The sequence below is a fragment of the Rhinolophus sinicus genome, chromosome X (genome assembly GCF_036562045.2).
Source record: "Rhinolophus sinicus isolate RSC01 chromosome X, ASM3656204v1, whole genome shotgun sequence".
Taxonomy (NCBI): Eukaryota; Metazoa; Chordata; class Mammalia; order Chiroptera; family Rhinolophidae; genus Rhinolophus; species Rhinolophus sinicus.
The window spans coordinates 52,842,856-52,869,437 of record NC_133768.1 but is presented as its reverse complement, the minus strand read 5'-3'; the positions used below and the strand labels follow the sequence as shown (position 1 = coordinate 52,869,437).

Sequence of the window (26,582 nt, the reverse complement as noted above, 5' to 3'; positions counted from 1 at the left end):
TAATCAGGCATATGGTCATTTTGTTTCCTACTAGAAGGCAGAGTATAGAGTGGTCAAAGAGTAGCAAGAGTCCAATTGCTAAATTGGTACGTTGAAAATTCATCTACTCTTGATTCCTTCTCACTCAAGATAGGCAAGTCAGACTAAGGGCAAGAATTTAATATTTCATATGGCTGATTTAATTTGCCACTTAATGGTAAATATATAAGAAAACCAGGAATGGAAAAATATTATTTTACTGAATTAATCAACTAAAAGACCATTCTCCTCCAAAAAGCAGAATGCATTTGTCTTATTTACTTGTCTCTTCTTTACAGCAAGGACTTCAAGACTCAACCTCAAAATGCCAAGCACTGGAAGAAAACAATCTCTCTCTTCGACATACACTATCAGACATGGAATATAGATTAAAAGAACTGGAATACTGTAAACATAGTTTAGAGCAAGAAAATAAAAATCTTAGAATGCAGGTATTAAAATTTTGTTTTACATATGACATTGCCTTAGTTATGCCATTGTAATCTTAGCACTGGCATATATACATCCTATTCATCCTGAGAAAATACATGGACTGCTTTCTGATGATCTCACATGCAGTTAGGTCTTATCTCACTGCTACTTGGGCTGTATAATGCAATTCCTAAAAATTGCTCTCATTATTTTAATGTCTCTTTAATCATGTGGTTTCCATTTAATAATAAGTCTTGTAATATAATATATTATTTCCTTCATAACAATTCAACTACAGAAGGTTATTTTGTCTTGGTTAGGTTTCTGAGACTTGCACAGGCCCAATGCTACAGGCCAAAATGGATGAAATTGGCAACCACTACATGGAGATGGTAAAAAACTTAAGAATGGAGAAAGATAGAGAGATCTGCAAGCTACGGGTATGTTGATCCTACACTGCATAAATGCACAGGTCAGCACAGACTTTCTAATAAGATAGTGATGGTTTCAGGTTTAAAACTACAAAGAAAAATCAAGTGAAGGTAAAGTTTTAGGAATATTCCATAAAACCTTTTGTTTAAATACATATTACTGTGTATAAAATATTGCTAAATTGTTTTCTAACTTAGCTTAATCTTTTATAGGAAAGCAAAAGAAGATAATAAGTTCAAAGTTTTGGTTTTTAAATTTTATTTATTTATTATTATTTATTTATTGGCAGGGGGGTACCCTTTATGATCTTGCCTAAAGCGTGTTTATGCAGGTAGGGAAGAGTAACATTTGGAATTATCCTGTAAAGTCACAATTGGATTCATAAAAATCCTCACTTGACTTTGAGGGATGATACATAGCAAGAACTTTGTCAAGCAAAAGGATAAAAACAGTGTTGAATTATGTACCTGTAACTGGCATCAAAATTAGAATGAGTATCCATTGCCTTATCTTGTAATTCTAGGTCAAATTGACTTACTCTTAATTTACTGACTCCTAAATATATTTAAATAACTTAAATATTTTAATGGAAAAAGTGACCACAGGTTTTTCTCTCCAAATATCACTGTACAATCTTTACCAAAAATCAAAATGAAACAAACAGTAATTTGTTCAAAAGCTTACTGATATTCTTAGCAGATTTCCTCCACTGTTTTTTTTCCATTCTGACATTACTAATAACACTTTAACCTAACAGCCATCTATGCACACATAATGTAATAAAGAGAAAAACGGATAAGATTTGGAGTCAGAAGACCTGTCTGTCTCCAAACATTGCTTAGGGTTGCAGCAATGTTTTTCTTGTGAGCTGAATAACTTTGTCATTTAACCTCTCTGGATCTCATTTACCTGTTTTTGTAAATAAGTATTATAATAATACTTTACATATCTCACAGGGCTGCTGTGAGGACTGAGATAAGACATGCAGGTGGAATACTTTGTGAACTGCAAATCACGATATAATATTAGTTATTATTATTATTTGGTTTTCCTTAATTAGTATTTGAAGGAATCTAAAGTGCCTGTTTTCTTCACTTTATTTTAATTCTTGTGTCCTAGGACTGTTACTCAGGTCATACCTAGCCTTAAATAATAAAGTCACCTTTTTAAAAGATGAGAAATTTCAAATTGGTGTTTTAATTCATATTTTACATTCATAAGACTCTATAAATGTTTATAACTATTGGTATTTTGCTCTTTGTTTCATAGCTACCTGCATGACTTTATGTAATTTAACCTCTCTGGAATTCAGTTGCCTATTTTGTAAATGAAAATTATAATAATTATTTTTTTTAACTCCTTAGACTCAATTAAATCAGTACCAAAAGGATGTTTCAAGAAGAGAGGGAAGTTGCAGTGACTTCCAATTCAAACTTCATGAACTGACAAGCTTGCTAGAAGAAAAGGATTCCCTTATAAAGCGTCAGTCAGAGGTAATAAAGGAAGGGGTAGGGTGGAAAGGAATAATACAACTCAGTCTTGTAGGATAAATACTTCCCATGAATTAAAGGAGAACACATTTCCAAGACTTACTTTATTCATGAAGTAGAATGTAAGTGAGTGAGAAGAGGTAGAATATTCATATTTCAGGAGAAATAAATTAAATGAAAGCTAGAACTGAAGCCAAAAATAAATACCATTGGGCATTTAATATTTGTAAAACATTGATTTTATACCTCATTTGTACTGAAACTCCCAATAAGACTCCTTACTAGCTTATTAGCTGCTTCAGCAAAGGACTGTGTTATAGTCCTCTCTGGATCTGTAGCACATAGCCCAGAATCTATTATAAAATAGGTACCAAAGGAAAGATCTACCAAAAATAGTGGCTAATGTTGTATTGCTGTTATTGAACAAATGGTACTTGTAGTAAAATTCAGTGATATGCTTTCTGGTAAGAAGTAATACCTGCTTCCCATATTGAAGTTTCATTGCTTTCCTGCTATGGCTATGATTTTCAAGCATTTTAGGATGAAAACTTTCATATCATCTTGAGAACCATGTCCATTCAATCTCATGTTATCCCTCAAATATAGGAATCCTATGCCAGTTAGTTGATTCCTGAAAGACATGTAATGCAACTTACTAGATACTATGAAGCAAGAATATATGGTGTTCAAAAAGTGAGATTAGACATTTTTACCTTAAGTCTAAAAAGGAAGAAAAATAAGCAATTATTCTTAGTAACCTTGTTAAACCATCAAATATACTTTTTACCTCATGTTTCTACTATTTCCTTTTTTTACATTTATTTATTCATTTTTTCTGTCTTGTTTTTCAGTTACAGTTGACATTCAATGATATTTTATATTAGTTTCAGCATAGTTGTTAGACATTTATGTAATTAATGCAGTGATTCCCTCCAATCAGTCTAGTACCCACCTGGTACTATGGTACTATTCATAGTTGTTGCAACATTATTGACTATATTCTTTGTGCTGTACTTTACATTCTCATGACTATTTTGTAACTACCAATTTGTATTTTTTAATCCCTTCACCTTTTTCACCCAGCTTCCTAAACTCCCTTCCCTCTGGCAACCATCAGTTCTCTATATCTATGAGCCTGTTTCTGTTTTGTTTGTTCGTTTACTTTGTTTTGTAGATTCCACAAATAAGTGAGTCTACTATTTTCAAACGATTATGTTGTCTTTATTTGTAAGGAACTCTCGAAGTTGAGACAAGAGATATATTCATCTCATAACCAACCCTCCAGTGGTGGAAGGACTACAATTACCACTAAAAAGTAATGTATTTTTAAATGATATTTGAATATGACTTTGGTTCTTATATAATCCAAGTTATAGCATTATATATATAATGGTATATATATATCCCTAAACAGAATTTGGTATTTTCTTGCAGGCCAGTAATTCTATTGAAGAATGAATATTCACAAAAATATACAGCTATTATGGTCAATAAAATTCTGTAGCACACATTTCCCATATTTATAACATATTAAGTACAATGGACATGAAAAGCAGTTAATTGGTTGCTTAATAAACTATATTAGATCAGGACTCTTTCAATTGCACATGCCAGAAACCCCACTTCAACTGGTAGTTAATTGAGTTTATTGGGATTGCTTGGTGTCCAGATGGATTTGTATACTCAAAATACATCATCAGAAATCATTGTCTGTCTCTTGGCTCTGCTCTTTCTGGTGTAGATGTCATTCTTTTTTTTTTAATAAGTGTTTTATTTTTTTATTAGAATTGACATACAATATTACATTCATTTCACATGCACAACAGCGATATAATTTACGAGGTGATCACCCCAATAAATCTAGTTCCCATCTGACACCATAAATAGTCATTACAATATTGATTATATTCTGTATGCTATACTTTACACCCCATGACTATTTTGTAACTACCAATTTGTACTCCTTAATCCCTTCCCATTTTTTACCCACCCCCAAACCCCCTTCTAGCTGGCAACCATGAAAATGTTCTCTGTATGTATGAATTTGTTTCTGTTTTGTTTGTTTATTTTGTTCTCTAGATAGCACATAAAAGTGAAATCATATGGCATTTGTCTTTCTTTCTGACTTACTCCACTCAGCAATATATCCTCTAAGTCCATCATCTATGTTCTTGCAGATGATAATATTTCATTCCTTTTTATGGCTGAGTAATATTGTAGAGAGTGTGTGTGTGTGTCTGTGTGTGTGTGTGTGTGTGTGTGTGTGTGTGTGTGTGTGTGTGTGTAATCTCTTCTTTATCTATTCATCCATTGATAGACACCCAGGCTGGCTGCCTCCAATGCCTCCACATCCTGGCTATTGTAAACAATGCTGCAGTGAACATATGGATGCACATGTCCCTTTGAAGTAGTGTTTTGCATTTCTTCGGATAAATACCCAGAAATGGGATTAATGGATCCTTCTTTGTCTCCAGTTGTAGCCTTTGTTTTAAACCTGCTACCCCAGGTTTTTGTTTGTTTGCTTTCGTTTTCATGAAATATCTTTTTCCATCCTTTTACTTTCAGTCTGTGTGTGTCTTTCAATCTGAAGTGAGTCTCTTGTAGGCAGCATATGTAAAGGTCTTGTTTTCTTATCCACTCAGCTGCCCTATCTTTTGACTAGAGGATTAATCCATTTACATTTAAAGTAATTATTGATAGATATGTAGTTATTGCCATTTCATTATTTACATTTTTGTGTCTTTTTTCTTATTATTTTTAAAGAATTCCCTCTAAGGTTCCTCGTAATACTACTTTGGTGGTGATGAACTCCTTTAGCTTTTTTTTATCTGGGAAACTATTTATCTGTCCTTTGATTCTAAATGATAGCTTTGCTGTGTAATCTTGAATGTAGGTCCTGACTTTTCATCACTTTGAATATTTTCTGCCAAACACTTTTTGCCTGTAAAGTTTCTGTTGAGAGATCAGCTAACTATCTTTTGGGAGCACACTTGTGGGTAACTAACTGCTTTTCTCTTACTGCTTTTAAGATTCTTTGTCTTTAACCTTTGGTATTTTAATTATAATGTGCTGGTGCGGGCCTCTTTGGGTTCATCTCGTTTGGGATTCTCTGTGCTTCCCGGGGTTGTATGTCTATTTTCTTCACAGGGTTAGGGAAGTTTTCAGTAATTATTTCTCCAAATATGTTTTCAATTCCTTGCTCTCTTTTCCTTCTGGTACCCTGATAATACAAATGTTGGTATGTTTCATATTGTCACAGAAGGCCCTTAAACTCTCCTCATGTTTTTTTGTGGGGGATTTTTTTTTCTTTTTTGCTATTCTGATTGGGTATTTTATGCTACCTTATCTTCTAAACTGCTGATTTGATGCTCAGCTTAATCTAGTCTTTTGTTGATTCCCTCTAATGGATTCTTTATTTCAGTTATTTTATTCTTCACTTCGGACTGGTTCCTTTCTATACTTTTATCTCCATTTTTATGTTTCTTATCTTTTTGTTCTCACTGAGTTCATCTATTCTTCCCCTAAGTTCACTGAGCTTTCTTATAAACAGTATTTTGAACTCTGCATCTGGTGGATTGCTTGTCTACATTTTGTTTAGTTCTGTTTCTGAAGCTTCATTCTGTTCTTTTATTTGGGACATGTTTCTTTTGTCTCCCAATTTTGGCTGCATCCCTGTGTTTGTTTCTAAGTATTAGGTAGAGCTGCTATGTCTCCTGGTCTTAATGGACTGGCCTTATGTCGTAGGTGTGTTGTGGGGTTCAATGGCACAGTCTTTCTGGTCACCTGAACCATGTGCTCCAGATGCGTCCCTTGTGTGAATTGTTTGTGCCCTCCTCTTGTAGTTGAGTCTTGGTTGCTGTTTGCATGTCAGTGGGAAGAATTGACCCTTGGGCTGACTGGTTGTGCGGACTGGCCATGACTACAGTGGAGGAGCTGTTGTGCAGGGGCTGACCCTACAGAACAGGATTCACTTTAGCAGGGCTCTGATGCTCAGTCTGCCCTTTGGGTGTGTTGCCTGTGGAGGCCACTTGGTGGTGCTCCAGGTTGGCCTGAAGCTGGTCACTGGGCATTCCAGTCCCGGGGTCTCTGGTGAGGGGCCTCACCTCAGGCAAATTTCAGCCACAACCTATGCCCTGCCTGGGCCACCTGTCATAAGCTACAAAGCAATCTGCAGAAGACAGCCACCCTTGCTGGGCTTGGAGGTGCCTGGGAGAAACCAAGCTGTGAACCAAAGCTGGCTGCCACTAATGCCAGGCTTGGAGTTGTTCAGTCAGAGGTACAGGGTATGTCAAGTCCAGATGCTTCTTGTCGGGGTTATGTGAACTTTGAAACTTTGAGATATTTTAGGAAAGTCTGCAGCATGAACCAAAACAGGTCATTTGTATGGGAAAATCACTGGAAGTTGCTTGGGTAGGTCTGCAAGTTGGGTGTGGCAAGGTCTCAGGGAATCACCGGGGTAGAGCAAACTGTGTTAGCCAGATTGATGAAGACTCAGACATGGTGACTGCCTGTGTGTGCATGCTGGGAGGTGGGAGGGCTCACAGGAAATAATGGATTCTGCCAGCACTTCTGTCTGGGAGAAAGCTGCCCCTCCAGCCTTCATCCTGAAGCCAGACAATTCAGTTCCTCCTGATATGTCCCTGGCACCTTTTGAGCTACTGCCCAGCAATGGAGCTCAGAGAGAGTAAATCTGTCAGTGGGTCCATGTGTGGGTCTTTAAGAGGAGTGGCCAGGATTCCAGCAGCCCTCTGCTACACTCATCTACAATCTCCACTGGTTTTCACAGCCAGAAGTTGTAGGGACTAATCTTCCAGGCACTGGAACCCTGGGCTGGGGACCCTGGTGTGGGGCTGGGACCCATCATTCTTCAGAGGAGATGTCCACAGCAGAGATATCTCTCCCAGTTTTTTACCGTTGGGTGTGTGACCAGCTCGTTCCACATCTTTGCCCCTCCTACCAGTCTCGAAGTGGCTTCTTCTGTATGCGCTTAGTTGTAGGACTTCTGTTCAGCTAGAATTCAGGTGATTCTCAAAGATGGTTGTTCTATAGTTTAGTTGTAATTTTTATGTAGCTAGCACAGTGGAGGCAAGCACAATGTTCATCTAGTGTGCCATGTTGACTGGAAATTCTGTGTAGATGTCTTCTTTGGCAGGGTCTCCCCTCATTGTAGCAATATGACCACAGCATGCATCCCAGCAATTTAGTAAACCAATAAGAAAAGTCACTCTTTATGAATATTTTCAGCAAACATCTATTTTGGATATTCCATGTAAATGGAGTGATATAAAATGTGGTCTTTTGTGATTGAATTCTTTCACTTTACATAATGTTTTCAAGATTCATCCATGATTTAGCATGTGTCAGTACTTCATTGCTTTTTGTTACTAAATAATATTCCATTTTATGGATATACAACATTTTATTTAACAATTTATGGATATTTGGGCTGTTTTCCACTTTGGGGCATTATGAATAGTGCTACTGTGAATGTCTGTACAAACAAACTTGTGTGGACATATGTGCTCATTTCTTTTGAGTATATACCCAGGAACGGAAATGCTGGGTCATGTGGTAACTCTATGTTTAGCTTTTAGAGGAACTGCTGAACTGTTTGACAAAGTAGCTGCACCATTTTACATTCCTACTAGCAGTGTATTAGGGCTCCAATTTATTTCCATTCTCTCCAACACTTATTGTTCATCTCTTGGATTACAGCCATTCTAAAGGTTAGAAAGTGGTATCTCACTGTGGTTTTGATTTGTACTCTCTAATAATTAATGTTGTTTAGTATTTTTTATGTGCTTATTGGCGATTTATATATCTTCTTTGGAGAATGACTATTTAAATTCTTCCTCAAATTTTAAATTGGATTATTTGCTTTTTAATATGTTGAATTGCAAGAGATATTTATATATTCTGGATATAAATCATTTATCAGAGATACGATTTGCAAGTGAATTTTTCCATTCCATGAACTGTATTTTCACTGTCTCGATAGTATTATTTGCAGCACCAGTTTTTCATTTTGAAGAACTCCAATTCATCTATATTTTTCTTTTCTTACTTGTGCTTTTGGTATTATATATAAGAAAGAATTGCTTAATCCAAGGTCATGAAGATTTATGCCCGTGTTTTCTTCTAAGAGTTTTGTAGTTTTATCTATTACATTTATATTTTTTTCTTTTATTAAATTTATTGGGGTGACAATTGTTAGTAAAATTACATAGATTTCAGGTGTACAATTCTGTATTACATCATCTATAAATCCCATTGTGTGTTCATCACCCAGAGTCAGTTCTCCTTCCATCACCATATATTTGATCCCCCTTACCTTCATCTCCCACCCCCCACCGCCCACCCCCCTTACCCTCTGGTAACCACTAAACTATTGTCTGTGTCTATGAGTTTTTGTTTCTCATTTGTCTGCCTTGTTCTTTTGTTGTTTTCGGTTTATATATCAGTGAAATCATATGGTTCTCTGCTTTTTCTGTCTGACTTTTTTCGCTTATCATTATACTCTCAAGGTCCATCCATGTTGTCACAAATGTACCTATATCATCTTTTCTTAGTGCTGAATAGTATTCCATTGTGTATATATACCACAACTTCTTTATCCATTCATCTATCAAAGGACATTTTGGTTGTTTCCATGTCTTGGCCACCGTAAACAAACCAGCAATAAACATTGGAGCACACGTGTCTTTATGGATAAATGTTTTCAGATTTTCTGGGTAGATACTCAGGAGAGGGACTGCTGCGTCATGTGGTAATTCTATTCGTAAAATTTTGAAAAACCACCAAACTGTCTGCCATAACGGCTGCACCAATCTGCATTCCCACCAAAAGTGAATGAGGGTTCCTTTTTCTCCACAGCCTCTCCAACACTTGTTACTATTTGTCTTGTTGATGATAGCCATTCTAACTGGTGTGACGTGATATCTCATTGTGGTTTTGATTTGCATTTCTCTGATGATTAGTGATGTTGAGCATTTTTTCATATGTTTATTTGCCATTTGTATGTCCTCTTTGGAAAAATGTCTCTTCAGGTCATCTGTCCATTTTTCAATTGGGTTGTTTGTTTTTTTTGTTGCTGAATTTCATGAGTTCCTTGTATATTTTGGATATTAGCCCCTTATCGGAGGCATTGTTGGCAAAAACCTTCTCCCATTCAGTTGGTTGCCTCTTTATTTTATCGATGGCTACTTTTGCTGTGCAGCTTTTAAGTTTCATATAGTCCCATTCGATGATTTTAGCTTTTATTTCCCTTGCCTTTGGAGTCAAATTCATTAAATGCACTTTGAACCCAAGGTCCATAATTGTAGTACCTATGTTTTCTTCTATGCAGTTTATTGTGTCAGGTCTTATGCTTAAGTCTTTGATCCATTTTGAATTAATTTTGGTACATGGTGACAGATAGCAGTCCAGTTTCATTCTTTTGCACGTGGCTATCCAATTCTCCCAGCACCATTTATTGAAGAGGCTGTCTTTCCTCCATTGTATGTTTTTAGCTTCTTTGTCAAAATTATCTGTCCATATTTATGTGGTTTTATTTCTGGGTTCTCAATTCTATTCCATTGGTCTATGTGTCTGTTTTCTGCCAATACCATGCTGTTTTGATTATTGTAGCCCTGTAGTACAAGCTAAAGTCAGGAGTGTGAAACCTCCAGTATTGGTCTTTTTTCTTAAGATTGCTTTGGCTGTTCAGGGTCTTTTGTGGTTCCAAACAAATCTGATGATTTTTGTTCTATTTCTTTAAAAAATGTCATTGGGATATTGATAGGAATTGCATTAAATCTGTATATTGCTTTGGGTAATATGGTCATTTTAACTATTTTGGTTTTTCCAATCCATGAGCACGGAATGTCTTTCCATTTCTTTGTGTCTTCTTCAATTTCTTTCAAAAAAGTCTTATAGTTTTCAGCATATAGGTCCTTCACATCCTTGTTTAAGTTTATTTCTAGGTATTTTATTCTTTTTGCTGCAATTGCAAAAGGAATTATTTTCTGTTTCTTTTTCTGGGATTTCATTGATAGTATAAGGAATACAATGGACTTTTGTTCGTTGATTTTGTAGCCAGCAACTTGACTGTATTCGTTGGCTGCTTCTAATAGCTTCTTGGTGGAGCCTTAAGGGTTTTGTAAATATAGCATCATGTCATCTGCAAAGAGTGACAATTTAACTTCTTCATTCCCAATTTGGATGCCTTCTATTTCGTTGTCTTTCCTGATAGCTCTCGCGAGTACTCTGTTGAAAAGCAGAGGTGATAGGGGACAGCCCTGTCGTGTTCCTGAACGTAGAGCACAGGGCTTCAGTTTTTCACCATTAATTATGAGATTAGCTGAGGGTTTGTCATATATGGCCTTTATTATGTTAAGGTATTTTCCTTCTATACCTATTTTATTAAGTGTTTTAATCATAAATGGATGTTGTATCTTGTCAAATGCTTTTCTGCATCAATTGATATAATCATATGATTTTTGTCCTTTATTTTGTTTATGTGATGTATCACATTGATGGATTTGGATGTTGAACCATCCTTGTGCCCGGGGATGAACCCCACTTGGTCGTGATGAATAATCTTTTTAATGCATTGTTGTATTCGATTTGCTAGAATTTTGTTTAGGATTTTTGCATCTGTATTCATCAGAGATATTGGTCTGTAGTTTTCTTTTTTGTGTTGTCCTTACCAGGTTTTGGTATCAGGGTAATGTTGGCCTCATAAAATGAGTTAGGGAGTACTGTCTCTTCTTCATTTTTTTGGAAGAGTTTGAGCAGGATTGGTATTAGATCCTCTTTGAAGGTTTGGTAGAATTCACTAGTGAAGCCATCTGGTCCCGGACTTTTGCTTTTGGGAAGGTTTTGGATGACTGATTCAATTTCGTTACTGGTGATCGGTCTGTTTAGATTTTCCAGTTCTTCATGGTTCAGCCTTGGAAGGCTATATGTTTCTAAGAACTTGTCCATTTCTTCTAGGTTATTGAATTTGGTGGCATATAGTCCTTCATAGTATTCTTGGATGATCCTTTGTATTTCTGTGGTGTCCGTGATAACTTCCCTTTTTCATTTCTGATTTTGTTAATTAGTGTCTTCTCTCTTTTTATCTTAGTGAGTCTAGCCAAGGGTTTGTCAATTTTGTTAATCTTTTCATAGAACCAGCTCTTTGTCACATTAATTTTTTCTATTGTCTTTTTGTTCTCTATTTCATTTAGTTCTGCTCTGATTTTTGTTATTTCCTTTCTTCTGCTGACCTTGGGTTTCATTTGTTCTTTTTTTTCTAGTTCTTTAAGGTGTAACATGAGGTAATTTATTTGGGATTTTCTTGTTTCTTGAGATAGGCCTGTAATGATATAAATTTCCCTCTTAAAACTGCTTTCGCTGCATCCCAAAAATTTTGGTAGGATGTATTTTCATTGTCATTTGTTTCTATGTATCTTTTGATCTCTCCTCTAATTTCTTCTTTGACCCAGTCGTTCTTTAAAAGTATGTTGCTTAATCTTCATGTATTTGTGTTGTATCCTGCTTTCTTTTTACAATTGATATCCAATTTCAAAGTATTGTGATCAGAGAATATGCTTGGTATGATTTCAATCTTCTAAATTTGCTGAGGCTGATTTCATGTCCCAATATATGGTCTATCCTTGAGAATGTTCCATGTACACTAGAAAACAATGTACAGTCTGCTGTTTTAGGATGAAGTGCTCTATATATATCAATTATGTCCATTTCATCTAATGTGTCATTTAGGGCTGCTGTTTTGTTACTTATTTTCTGTTTGGATGATCTATCCATAGCTGTCAATGATGCATTTACATCCCCTAGTATATTGTGTTTTGGTCAATTTCTCCCTTTAGTTCTGTTAGTAATTGCTTGGTATATTTCGGTGCTCCCTGATTAGGGGCATAAATATTGATGACTGTTATATCTTCTTGTTGTATAATCCTTTTCACCATTATGAAATGTCCATCTTTGTCTCTTGTTACCTTTTTACCCTGAAGTCTGTTTCATCTGATATCATTATAGCTACACCTGATTTTCTCTGGATACCATTTACTTGGAGTGTCAATTTCTACCCTTTCACTTTCAGTCTATGCTTGTTCTTGTAGCTGACATGTGTCTCTTGGAGACAGCATATGGTTGGGTTTAGTTTTTTGACCCAATCTGCTGCTCTGTGCCTTTTGATTGGTGAGTTTAGTCCATTTACATTTAGGGTGATTATTGGTATGTGAGGATTTCGTGTCATTCTATCTTTAGTTTTATGGTAAGGCTGTGTCTCCATTGTTTCTTTGCCTTCTTGTTGTCTATTATTTCTGTGTGGTGGTATTCTATGATGTTTCCCTCTGTTTCTTCTTTTATTACAGTATATATTTCAGTTCTGGATTTTTTTGAGTGGCTACCATTAAGTTTATGTAAAAGAAAGTTTGATATTTAGAGTATTCCATTTTCTTCAGCATGCTTATTTTCTCCATTCCCATGTTCCGGTTCAGGCCTTTACTCTCCCGCTTTTTATGTTTTGGTTGCCACAAATTGTCCCTGTTGATGGTGGTCGAATAGCCTCCTTTAGTATTTCTTGTAGTGCAGGTCGTGTATTAGAAAATTCCCTCAGCTTCTGTATGTCTGGAAAGGTCTTTATTCCTCCTTCATATCTAAAGGATATCTTTGCTGGATATATTATTCTTGGCTCATAATTTCTCTCTTTCAATAGTTTGAATATTTGGTTCCACTCCCTCCTGGCTTGTAGAGTTTCTGCTGAAAAATCTGATGATAATCTAATGGGCTTTCCTTTGTAGGTTACCGTCTTCTTTTCCCTGGCTGCCTTGAGGATTCTTTCTTTGTCGTTGATTTTTGACAGCTTCAATACAATGTGCCTTGGAGAAGGCCTGTTGGGATTGAGGTAATTAGGTGTTCTATTTGCTTCTTGGATTCGAGGATCCAGTTCTGTCCACAAGTTTGGGAAGTTCTCATCGACAATTTGTTTGAATATATTCTCTGTTCCCTTCTCTCTTTCTTCTCCTTCTGGTATGCCCATTATTCTTATATTGTTCTTTCTGATGGAGTCAGAAAGTTCTTATAGAGTTCTTTCATTTCTTTGAAGTCTCAAGTCTCTTCTTCCATCTGTGTCATTTTCAGGTTTCTATCTTCGATGTCACTGATTCTTTCCTCCATCTGGTCAACTCTACTACCTAAGATGGCTATTTCATTCTTAATTTCTTCTATTGTGTTCTTAATCTCCAGAAATTCTATTTGGTTCTTTTTTTAAATTTCAGTCTCTTTCGTAAAATGCTCATGTTGTTCTTTGATTGTGTTTCTGAGTTCATTAAACTGCCTTTCTGTGTTTTCTTGCATCTCGTTGAGTTTTTTCAGAACTGCAATCTTGAATTCTCTGTCATTTAAGTCACATATTTCCATATCTTTAAGTTCCTTTTCTGGAGACTTTTCACTTTCTTTCTGAGCTGTCTTGTTGCCTTGGTTATTCATGGCAATTACTGATTTATTATTTCTCTTCCTAGACATCTACAGGAGTGGCTTCTGCAACAGGTTGATAGGAAGAGGTCTTTCTTTTGTTTTCCAGTACTTGTTGGTAGAATGTTTTATTTTCTCTCGGACTGCAGCCTTTTTTTTCCTCTGTTACACGGTAGTGCTATGTTTTCTCTGCACAATTCCAGCTTCTCACACAATAGGGGGATTCCCTGGGAGATGGGTGTCTCCTCTGTTAATAGTTCACCTGGGTCACAGGGCGTAGTGTCCGTGTGGGTATGCGGAGAGCTTTTGAAGTTCCAAAGCTCTTCCTGCACCAGATTCAGAGCCTGTATGTTTCAGCAGTTCTGTTTACTCCTGCACGGATCCGCCCAGATAGGTGGGGCCAGGGGTGGGGTGAGTTTTGAGAGGTGGGCCAGGGCAATGGTGGCGACCACCACCACAGTAGGTCCTGCTTCCACAGCTCCCTCCCCTTTGCCGGAACTAGTTGTGCTGCGAATCTGTTAGCTGTCCGCAATTCTCAGAACAGCAAATATTCTATTATTTTGATCTGACACTGCTACTGTTCTGCTTCTAGCACTGGGCAGGTTGGGGTGGTTCGAACTCTGGGAGGGTAGGGAGGAGGCGGCTAGTCTCAGTGCCTAAGGCTTCCATTCTCTGCTCAGCAGTGAGGGCTTAAACCTCGTTTTCAGGATTCTTCCCTTAGTCTTTGCTCCGAGGTCTCTGCTGTGATCGTTGGGTTCAGCCGTGTTATATGCTGTCCCCTCAGCCTTGTGGGCCATAAACGGAGTCCTAGCAGTCCGAGTTCTTCCCCTCCCACAGCTGCGGTAGTTCCGGGATGCAGCGAGCTTGGAGCACTGAGCTAGGTCTGCGTCCTGCACCTGCGCAGCTCCGTCTCTGGACTTCTACCTTCCTTCCTGACCTGCTTGCACAATTTGCCCACCTTCAGGTGAATTCAGTAGTGGACCTGTTCGTCTTGCCTGTCTGCTGTTCAGGGAGTCCTTTGTGGAATTATAGTAGTTTGATTAGTTCTAAATTCCAGGGGTGATTTACGGAGACTCACCTCACACCGCCATTTTGATGATGTCCACTCCGTTTTTCTTTTAATGCTATCAAATTCTACTTAAGCACTGCTTATGGTGCATCCCCCATTTTTTATTGTGTTTTTATTTGCGTTCAGTTCAAAATACTTTTTAATATATCTTTAGATTTGTTTTTTGATCCATCAGTTGTTCAGAATTGTATTCTTCAGTTTCCAAGTCTTTGGGAATTTTGTAGATATCTTTCTGTTATTGATTCCTAATTTATTTCCATCTTTGGTTAGAGAACATACTTTGTATGTGTTATAATCATTTCAAATTTGTTGAGGCTTGTTTTGTGGTCCAAATTCAGACTCTTTTGGTAAATGTTCCATGTGCCCTTGAAAATAACGTGCAATCTGTTGATGAGTGTATTGTTTTATAAATGTCATTTTGCTCAATTTGGTTAAGTGTTCATAGCTTCTATGTCTGTACTAATTTTCTGTTTACTTCTAATATCAATTATCTTGGAAGGCATTTCAAAATCTCCAACTCTAATTGTGAATTTTTTTATTTCTTCTTTCATTTCTCAGTTTTTGCTTCCTGCATTTTGAATTTCTGCTAGGAGGTTCATAAACATTTGGGATTGTTATATTCTATTGATGAATAAAATTTAAGGACTGTTACATCTGTGGATGAATTGACACCTTTATCACTATTAAATGACCCTTTATATCTCTACTAATGCTTCCTGTTCTGAAGGCTACTTCATCTGATATTACTATAACTACTCTGGCTTTCTTCTGATGACAGATTGCATGATAAATATGTTTCTGTTCTTTACTTTTAGTTTATTATATTAATTTGTTTATATTTAAAGTTTTTTTATAAATAACATATATAGTTGGGTCTTGTGTTTTTTTCCAATGAAACAATATTCGTCTTTTAATTGGAGTGTTTGGAACATTTATATTTAATGTGATTATCTATGTTTGAATTTAAAGATACCATCTTGCAATTTGTTTTCTATTTGTCCCATATTGTCTTTGTTCTACTTTTCCTATTTTCTTTTTTTTCTTTGGATTAAATTGATCATTTTCATTTTTGCATTTTATCTATTTTATTGGCCTGTTAGGTATGCTTCATTTTTTATTGCAAAAGCTTAAAATATTCTTTACCTTATTACAGTCTACCTTCAAATAATACTATTATAACTCAACACATGTAGCATACAAACATTATGATAGTATACTTCCATTTCCCCTTCATGATCTTTTTGCTATTTTTTCCATATACATTTACTTTTAAATATATTATAAACCCCCTAACACAGTATAATTTTGGCTTCAATAGTTAATTATTTTTAAATAAATATTAATAGTAAGAGAAATAGCTTTAAATTTACACACATATTTATCTTTTCTGGTGCTGGTCATTCTTTTGCTTAGCTCCAAATGCCATGACATCATTTTTTCCTCTGCCTGAAGGACTTCCTTGTCATTGCTGCTTTGCTGGTGAAGACTTCTCTTGGCTTTTAATGTCTGAAAATCATTTTCATTTTGCCTTCATTATTCAGTTACTTTTACTGTGTAAAGAATAGTGAGTTGATTTGTGTGTGTGTGTGTGTGTGTGTGTGTATGTGTGCTTCAGTGCTTTAAAGCTGTCACTCCACTGTCTTCTGATTTTCCCTGTGTCTGATAAGAAGTTTGCCATTGATCTTATGATTTTTCTTTTTCCTCTTTGAGTAATGTTCTTTTTTCTCTGGCTGTTTGTAAGATTCTTAATCACTGATTTTTAACAATTTGATAATGATGAGCCTCTCTGTGTTTTTCTTCATCATTCTTTTTCTTGAGGTTCATTGAGCTTCCTGGATCTGTGTGTTTATAGTTTTCATCAACTTTGGAAACAATTTGGTCATTATTTCTTCAGTTATTTTTATCTTCTGCCAATCCCATATTACTTCAATTACTCATATATGAGGGCACCTTATATTTTCTATAGCTAACTCATACTCTGTACATTTGTTCAGTCTTTTTTCTCTCATGTTTCATTTGGGAAAATTTCTCTTGATGTCTTCAAATTTAGTAGTGTTTTCTTCTGCAGTGCCTGAATGTTGTTAATCCCATGCAACACAATTTTAATTTATAGGAGTCTAGTGTAGATCTTCATATCTTCCATTGTTCTCCTCATCATGTTCATGCTTTTCTCTAACTTCTTGAGTATACATTTTATATGCTTTTATATTTCTAATAGATGCACCCTTGCCTACTTGTTTCTTTTATCTGTCATTTCTTGGTCTGCTTCTACTAATATATTTTTTGTCTTCATTATTAGTCATATATTCCTGTTTCATTGCATGCTTACTCATTTTTTATTGAATGCCATATAGTATGATTTTACATACTTGAGTTCTGGATTTTTTTGGTATCACTCTAAGTATTTGGGGGTTTTGTTGTGAGATGAAGTTAAGTTACTTGGAAACAGTTTAATATTTTCAAGTCTTGCTTTTAAACTCTATTAGAACAACCTGTCGTCTAAGACTAATGTCATCCCACTACTAAGGCAACACTCTTCTGTAGTCTCTGCTTGATGTATCCCCATACTAAGAGTTCTTTCCACTCTGGTTAGTGGGTCACAAACTATTCCCATCACTATGTGAGCTCCAGGGATTTCCATATTGTTCCTTTCCAGTGGTACTTTCCCCAGCCTTGGTAACTTTTTCATATGCCTACACTGATGCCTACACTGATCAGTACTCACCCAAAGTGTTGTGGGGAACCCTCTACAAGTCTCCTGACCTCTCTTTATTTATGTAGCTCTCTCATGTCTTGTATTCTGCTCACAAATTCTGGCTGCCTTGGCATACCTTACTTGAAATTCTGTCACCTCATTTTGGTGAGACTATTGGGATCTATTTGGCTTCCCTTTCCTTATCCTGTGACCAAGGAAATTTCCAGGCAGTGAGCTAGGCATTTGTAGGGTTCATGACATTTGCTTCCTTTGTGATCACTGTTTTGTGCTGTCTGTGGTCCATCATTTCCTGAAACAGAGGTACCTCCCTCTCACTCTTTTAAAAATAATAGTAAATTTTTGTACATTGAGAGGGGATTTTCCTTTTAGAAGAAGTTATGTCATGCAGAGCCAAATTTATTTAATAGGGGAAATCAAACTAGGAGTGGCTAAAAAAGAGTTATTTTCTTGTGAAGCTTGTAAACTAACTTTTTTTTTCTGTATAGGTACAGGACACAATATCCAATCCTAGGCCTCCTGTATGATGATTATGAATATATACCACCAGGTAGTGACACACAGACTATTGTGATTGAGAAAACAGAAGACAAATGGACTGGTGTAAGTTCACTTAGGTATTTCTAATTCTATTAGGTCTAAAAATTTATATATAACAGCTTTCAAAATTTCTGGTAAAATATCAGAATGAACTGAAATTTTGTAGAGTTTGGTTTTTTGCTCTTAAAACTTTTCCATATTTCTCTTACTGATATATAGTAAAAATTAAGAAACATTGAAATGATTTATGCATGGGTTATTGTCATTGATTATCTAAACTGTAATAAATTAGGTAAGATTTTTACCCTACAGAGGAAGACAATTAACATTGGCAATATACTAATTTTATTTCCTTGCATGTCTTAGGACTTATTGAACCAATTCTATTCAAAATTTTTTAAAAAACTTATTTTTCTAAAGCAGGCAGAAAATATCATAGACAATTATGAAGGGGAATGAAGGATGAATAAGAAGCATGTTTTAATAGAATTTGTCTTGCAATCTTGTATGTGGTACTTATTGCTGTAGATTATAAATTTTTAGGATTTTGAAAGAGAGGTGTGTCTATCTTCCTCATTAGATTGAAAGATTCTCTAGCTTTAGATCCCATAGTTACAGTTAGGCTGATGAAGAGTACTTTAAAGGTCATGTACTCTAATATCTACCTTCTACAGCATTCTCCAAGATGACCAGGTGATACAGACCTTAGCATCTTTCTAAGCAATCCAATACATTGCTAAGGGGGCTGGTTACTAAAACACTCTTCTCATAAAGGATTAAAAGCTACTTTCCTAAAACTTGTATTTATTAACCTATTAACCTTTATGTAGTGAACATTAAATAAAGGATATATTTTCCCTAGCACAATGGTTCTCTACCAAGGGGGAATATTCCCCCTTGGATATATTTAACAACGGTGGGAGAGTTTTGATCAGGTACTATTGGCATCTGGCGGGCAAAGGCCAGAGGTGCTGTTAAATAATCCTACAATGTGCAGGACAGCCCCCCACAACAAAGAATTATCCAACCCAAAATGTTAATAGTGCTGAGTTTGAGAAACCTTGCTAACACAACAGAATGGCCTTGCGATTCTTTTTCTCTCTAATTATATACCCTATAGTACTGCCAAGGGATTGTAACAGTAAGCCATTGGTAGTGATAGGAATGTATGATATCCCTTGGGTGCAATGAACAGAAAAAAGGTTGAGAACCCCCACTCTAAAACAACACAGTACCTGAGTTTAACAGTGTGAAAATGACAGCCTGTGTTTTGTTAAAAACTGTTCAGGTAATAAAGGCAAGTAAAACTAATCTATGGTTATAAGAGTGAGGAAGTGGTTAACCTCTTCTTCAGGAGGGCAGGTACTTACTGGAAGGGAACATAAAAAAGACTACGGGAGTACTAATAACATGCTGTTTTTTGATCTGTGATGGTGCATGTGCCCAGTTTGGGAAAAAATTATTTAGTTGTGCACTTATATGTGCACATTTTTCTACATGTTTGTTATACTTCAATAAAAGTCTTAAAATGCTTAAATATACTGTGATGAGCAATAGATTTACAGATGTCGACCAATCATTCTGCATAACTTGTAGAAAATTTAAAATTGCATATAATTAATAAAATACTACAGATGTATAGTTAATAAATTACTGCAGATGTATAGTTAATGAAATTAAGCATCTGTTAAATAACTCAGTTAAAAATTATTTTGGTTGAACAAGTTCAAATATTTATGTAAACACAAGAATTCAACAACTTTTTTAGCTCTGAAACCATTCTCTAACTACAATCAAGACACTGATCTTATAGATATGGTTGTCTGTCATCAATGAAGCAACCAATATTTACTAATCACAAAATAAAAATAATTTCACTTTGACATATGTTGAGTTTCTTAGGTCATAATTAGTTGAGAATTACTTATTACTAAATATTAACAATAAAGGGTACTTGGTCCAAGAACCAGATGAGCAGCAAGGGAAAGTCAGCATAGAATTTAAAATTTGTCACTCAGAGATTATTTGATGCTGAAATTTAAGACTGAGAAGCAGTTGCTGCTACTAACCACATGTGCACCAGAGGTGGCATCGATGTGAGGACCTGCCAAATAAAGGGTCTGCAGAATACCAGTCTGCAGAATACTTCTCTCTCCATTAAAAATGCACAGCAATAAACATCAAACTTTATATCTTAAATGACTAGATACTGATCGAAAGTTCAAAGTATATTTAAGTTCACAGATGAAAAAATCTATATTTATTAACTGTTAGAGATACTTGGACATATTTACTCTCTAAATATGACACCAAGGAAGAAATCTACTGAATCCTCCCTCCCTCCTCTTTGAAGTCATTTGAAAATATATACCTTGACTAAAGTCAGACAAACCATTATTCCACTGAATATACATTTTAAAAAGTACCAAAAAACTGCAGTGCATTTTCTTTGATTTTTTTATCTATCAATTTAAATCATTTTTCAAATCTGTGTGCATGACAATGTCTTAATGAGCCACTTGTAAATTAACTTTTTTTTTTCTTTTCTAGCCATGAATGAATCTCCAACTCAAAGGGTTTTTTGTGTCTGCAGTAGTACTTTCCTTGTTATTTTACCATAACTAAAGGCCATCAAAATTTTGAACCATGCAACTACCTAGCAAATCTAATTGGATGAATTAGTTCTGCAGATGACAATTTCTCCAGCTATTTATGAACCCTGGATCCTTTCTATCACGTTCTTGTATTAAATATAGCAACACACTGCTTATTTAAACTTCAATTGCAGATAATGTAGGACATAATTCACTTTTTGAAATAGGGTGCTTCCTAGACATTGAATTAATTTGTTGGGGTAGAGATTTTACATATTATTCAATTAGACAGTTTTTCTCTGATATTAGATGTACGATTCAGTTATAAGAATAGATACTGTTATTGTCAAAAAAAGGCAAAAGATTATTGAATTAAAAAAACAGTTTAACTAGTGCATGGTATATACAGCATATTTGCTTTTGTCACATTGAACCTTGTGACTAAAAGAGATGCTTCCTTTCATGCTATTTATACCTCTTAGAGACATAACTAAATCAAAGGTGATGGTTAACTTCATTTAGTAGGGGAGTGGGATAATATATTTTTAAATTACTAAATTCACTAAATTGCACATTGTGCTATTATGGTTCTAAGCACGTATCAGTGGCTTGGCAAATCTGTTCTTTCAAAGCATAACATTCGCAAATGAGCCCACCCACTTCCTTAAAAACATATAACACTATATTGTAGTAGTGGGTAGAAGGAAGGTGGACTTTTTAAATAGGGATATATAAAAAATAACATTGAAATATTGTATAAAGGCTTAACAAATAAAAATAGCAACAACAAATGCTTGAATTCTGTATCCTACTTGGGAGAAAGAGATTTTATAGTAGAGTATTTGTGTACTTAGAAGTTGGTTGATTAATTGGGTTATAATGACGTCACAAAGCAAACAAAAGTATTTTGCAAATACATTAGTAGATAAGAATGAAACTTCTTAATTTCAACACCTCTGCTTTAAAGTTATGAATTAACAAAAATTAAAATGTTTGCATTTGACAAAGTATAAATTAAGGCAACAAATATATTTGTGTTACATGTGAATGAGGTTTTGCACTGAAATATCTCTGCAAATATCTATATAGAATTCTGTCATGCTTTCTAATTATAGTCTAATAATTATTCATTATACTGAGAAACTGTTAAGATAGTAATAGATGAGGCACTACGCTAAATCAAACCATGAATGAGAAAAATGTTTTTAATATTCATATAATTTTCAAAAAGGTCTTGATATGAAGCTAAAAGCGTTATTGTATTATCTTAATACTTTGACTAAAAGGTCAAGCTCTATATTGTGGATTGATACAATTCCAATTCTATCAATATTTTATGATAGAAAATGTTAATATTCTTCATGAACCATATAGTCCTTACAGTTTTTCCCCTTGTGGGAACAGGGCAGTTTCTCCTTTGTTAACTACTCATATATGTAACAAAACTGTGCCATGTTATCTACCCATTACAGATGATATAAATGGAAGTTTTTAGTGGTGGTGTAATAGAAAACTGCCACCATAACTGTTTGAAAATTAGAACAAGTTTAATTTCCCCCAAATACTCTTAAATAAAAATAACAATCCAAAATAATAGACCAAAATTTAGGGCAGTTAAGAAGTCAGCACATCATTGGCTCACTTGATCCACGCATAGTGAGTGAATAGGGTTGTCATAACAAGGTACTTATTGTACTTAACAAATTTAAATGTATGTATTTCTTTTCCAATTTGTGACTAAGGTCAATAAAAAAAAAAAAGTAGTGATTTTTTTTCCTCTCACGTTTCACATAGTTTATCTCTGAAAATTGCAAAGATGTTGTCAGGTGAGGAATGACTATTTCTCTCATTTCTATTCCAGTATGTTTCACTTTAGATGTTGAATAAAATGGAGACTGTGCAATGTAATGCAAAACCATCTATTTAAGTGTCTAAATAAAATATGTGAAGTATCTGAATGGTATTTGTGGAAGTCCTACTAAGAAACATGCAGGATGGATCTTAAGCTTAGCTGTACATTTTTGTCAGGAAGTTACTATCATGTGAATGGTTATGTTAGAGCTAACAAACACCCCTCTAATTAAAAAAAAAAGAGTCCTAATGTGTACTACTAGAGACAACACTTTAACATAGTTAGACCTCTGGTTGATGCAGGTTTCTGCTTTAAATGAGAATTTCTTTGCTTACAAACCTAGTCTTCTATGTTCCATAACTCACTTGTTTCAAAGGTGATTCCATAAAGCACTCTTCCGATCCATGTAATGGTGCTTTATTTATTTATTTATTTATCTATTTATTTATTTATTATTTATTTACTATATTCCCCATGCTGTACATTACATCCCCATGACTTATTTTTTTTTTATATACCTGGAAATTTGAAACTCTTATTCCCACTCACCTTCCCTACCTTTTTTAATTTTTTCAATTACAGTTGACATTCAATATTTTATATTAATTTCAAGTGTACAGCATAGTGGTTAGACATTTATATAATTTAATAAGTAATCCCTACTAGTCTAGCACCCACCTGGCATTACATATAAATAGTTAGTATCAAATTATTGTTTATATTCACTGTGCCTTTACTTTATATCCCCATGAGTATTCTGTAACTACCAATTTGTAATTCTTACTGCCTTCACCTCTTTCACCCTGCCCCCCAACTCCCCTCCCACATATCACCCCAATAAATCTAGTACCCATCTTACGCCATACATAGTTATAATATTGATTATATTCCTTATGCTATAACCTACATCCCTGTGACTACTTTGTAACAACCAATTTGTACTTCTTAATCCCTTCACTTTTTTTCACCCACCTCCAAACCCCCTCCCATCTGGCAAACAATTTTATAATTACTCTGCTTGTTCCTAAGTTTTCTGTATCTATCAATTTATTTCTGCTTTATTTTGTTCTTAGATTCTACATATAAGTGAAATCACATTGCATCTGTCTTTCTCTGACTGACATACTCCACCCAGCACAGTATCCTCTAGGTCCATCCATGCTGCCCCAGATGGCAAGAACCCATTCCCTTCAATGGTCAAGCAATATTCCATTATATATATATATATATATATATATATATATATATATATATATATATATATATATATATGCACTACCTACTCTTTATCCATTCATCCATCGATGGACACCCAGGCTGCTTCCACATCTTGGCCATTGTAAACAATGCTGCAATGAACATAAGGATGCACATGTTGCCTCAAAGCAGCATTTTGGGTTTCTGCCAGATAAATACCCTGAAGTGGGATTACTGGGTCCTTTATCTCTTATTATATTGCCTTTGTTTCAAAGTATGTTTTTTTCTGGTATAAGTACTGCTACTCCAGATTTTTTTTTCCATTTTCATGAAATATCTTTGTCCATCCATTTACTTTCAGTCTGTGCACTTCTTTTATTTCTCCGGTGCTTTAACTGTAATACTTTTTCTTAACACAAACAGTACAAAAAGAACAAAATAAAGCTTGAAAAATTTCATCTCATTACCCAATTTAGATTACCTTAAGGAAAAGCCATTCTCACTTCTTTCCTATTATTGTAATCTACAAAGATGACATGTAGACATTAATTATTTTGAATAAGCTGTGAAAATACGTCCTTACAAGGCACCTCACCCCCACCACACACGATTACTAAATTTATTGGATTTTCATAGTACTTTTTGTCCAATAAAAAATGCAAAGTATTTCATGCTTATCCTAGGATAAAATAGTAAATGCAATATTTTAAAATAAAGAATGTAATAAAAATTACATGTTTTAATAAGACCGTTAATATTTAGTAACAAAATAAGACATGGCTCTTTTGAATATACAAAGGAACACTGGAATTGTTGTATCACATAATTACATGACAGCCAGGCAGTCTTGGTCATCTTCTTGAATTGATTTCTTGTAGATGAGGTGTTGTTAAGCCCAGGGTCTTTATGTTTGGTTTCCCATTCCATTAAAATAATTTTTTGTTATTAAAGTTTATGTTCCAGAGACCCTTTATGTTAAGGGATAGCCTTTGCAATATACTGGTGTGTTTCAATAGCTGATTTGCTAACATAATCAGTGTTGAACATTCCTAGCTTATCTCATGTGTGCCAAGATGTAACAAATCAGACCAATTTCTTAAAATGGGACAATATATAGGCTTTTTGAAGTAGTTCCCTAAAGGGGTCTGATGAGCCAGCCATGTTATAAGGTGTAGGTGGTGTTGGAGTCTAGGATGACAAGGTTTTGGGGTCAGATGGGAGGTAACTGGGACTTACATTGTGGATTCAATGGGATAGTTTCAATATTGCCAATTGGTTCAGATTTAAAAATGGAGCAGCGTTCCCCTTGAAATAGTTACTTGGGTCAAGTTCAAAGAGACAGTCATAGCAACTGGAATGAAGCAGGTGAAAACATTTTTCATTTGGGGTATCTAGTGCGACAGCCTTGACCCTGTGTCCCAATTTCTTCTGCAGGGCTTCAAGACTGCCAGTAACACTATCCAGTTCATACCTAGGATCAAAGGTTCTAGGAAACCTTTCTTAACCAGTGTCAAATTTACAAGCCAATTATTTTGGAAGGACAGGGTGGAGCTGAACAAAGTTGGGAACATTCTCTAATCCAAAGATATTCCAGGGTACTAATCTTGTTCTGCATTTTCTCCAAATGATGTCTCATTAGTCCTAAAAAGCTTATTGTATAGAATTCTAAGTCAGGCCAGGTTTCCTTGATTCTCACAAGGGGAAATAGATCTAAACAATATTCTTTTGTTCCTCTGCCGTCTCATGAAGTTAGTCAAATTTTGTGAAGTAGACATATTTAAGAATTTTGCTATATATTCTTTCAAAAAATCTTAAAAAGATGTCGTAGGTTTACTTCAAATTAAATAAGTGAGAGAAGGGGATTCAAAATAAACCAAAGAGGGGTATGTGGGTGCAGGGAGGATTGAGGAAAAGTAGAAATGAAACAAAATTGGTCATGAAGTGATGATTCTTGAAACTGGGTGATGGCTATATATAGGGTTCATTACATTCTTCTATTTTTGTATATGGTTGAAAATTTCCTGCAATACAAGTTGTCTATCATATCATATATCTATCATACATATCTTACAGAGCAATTCAAGGTTCAAACTGGAGGTTGTCCTGTATGAGACATAAGGTGAATGTGAGAGCCATACTTGAAGAACAATTCCACATCACCATGGTATAGGCCGTTTAGAAATGAAAATCAGACAAATCCATCTCTACAAAATGGCCCTGAACTTTTCTAGGGAAATGCTTTTTAAATTACCAAATTATTTCTCTCTTTTGTGAAGGTACTTTGACCTGCACTGTTAAATAAAATCTGCTTTGTCATAATAAAACAGGCTTGTGCTGGTAAAATCTGTACTTTTTAACACAATCTTCTGTTTGTAACATGGGCTCAATTCTTATCTGTTTTACCTTGGATGAGGTTTTCTAGACCTAATTTATAGGTGAAAGAAAATCCATCTACTTTTCTCTAGCTCCATTGTATCCATGAACAACTGAAATAACCTCTTTATATGGCTCCCTACTTCCCTTGGCTCCTCTACATTCCTTACACAGACTCCAGATTGATTTTCAAAATGTAAATCATATCACATTACTCCCTTCCTTAAAACTTTCCAATGGCCTCCCATTTCAAATTCTCAGACGTTTCATCTTTTTTTTTTTTCGAATTTTTTTTTTTTTTTACTTAAAGTTTATTGTGGTGACAATTGTTAGTAAAGTTACATAGATTTCAGGTGTACAATTCTGTAATACCTCATCTATATATCACATTGTGTGTTCACCACCCAGACTC

The 26,582-nt window shown here is 35.1% G+C and overlaps 1 protein-coding gene across 2 annotated transcripts in view; it reads left to right on the top strand.

Moving 5' to 3' along the window:
* The window catches only part of POF1B (POF1B actin binding protein), an 83,887-nt gene extending 61,187 nt beyond the window's left edge, over positions 1–22,700 (top strand). Inside the window, exons 12-17 of one of the 2 annotated variants that reach the window (XM_019717430.2) lie at positions 318–470; positions 771–890; positions 2,247–2,375; positions 3,605–3,687; positions 18,103–18,217; positions 20,705–22,700. In XM_019717430.2, coding sequence (XP_019572989.2) covers positions 318–470; positions 771–890; positions 2,247–2,375; positions 3,605–3,687; positions 18,103–18,217; positions 20,705–20,710 — 606 coding nt within the window. In that variant the 3' untranslated portion in view covers positions 20,711–22,700. Of the gene's footprint in view, positions 1–317; positions 471–770; positions 891–2,246; positions 2,376–3,604; positions 3,688–18,102; positions 18,242–20,704 lie in introns of those variants that run through there. The other variant, XM_019717429.2, reaches the window with a different exon arrangement.
* Positions 22,701–26,582: the final 3,882 nt, after the last annotated feature.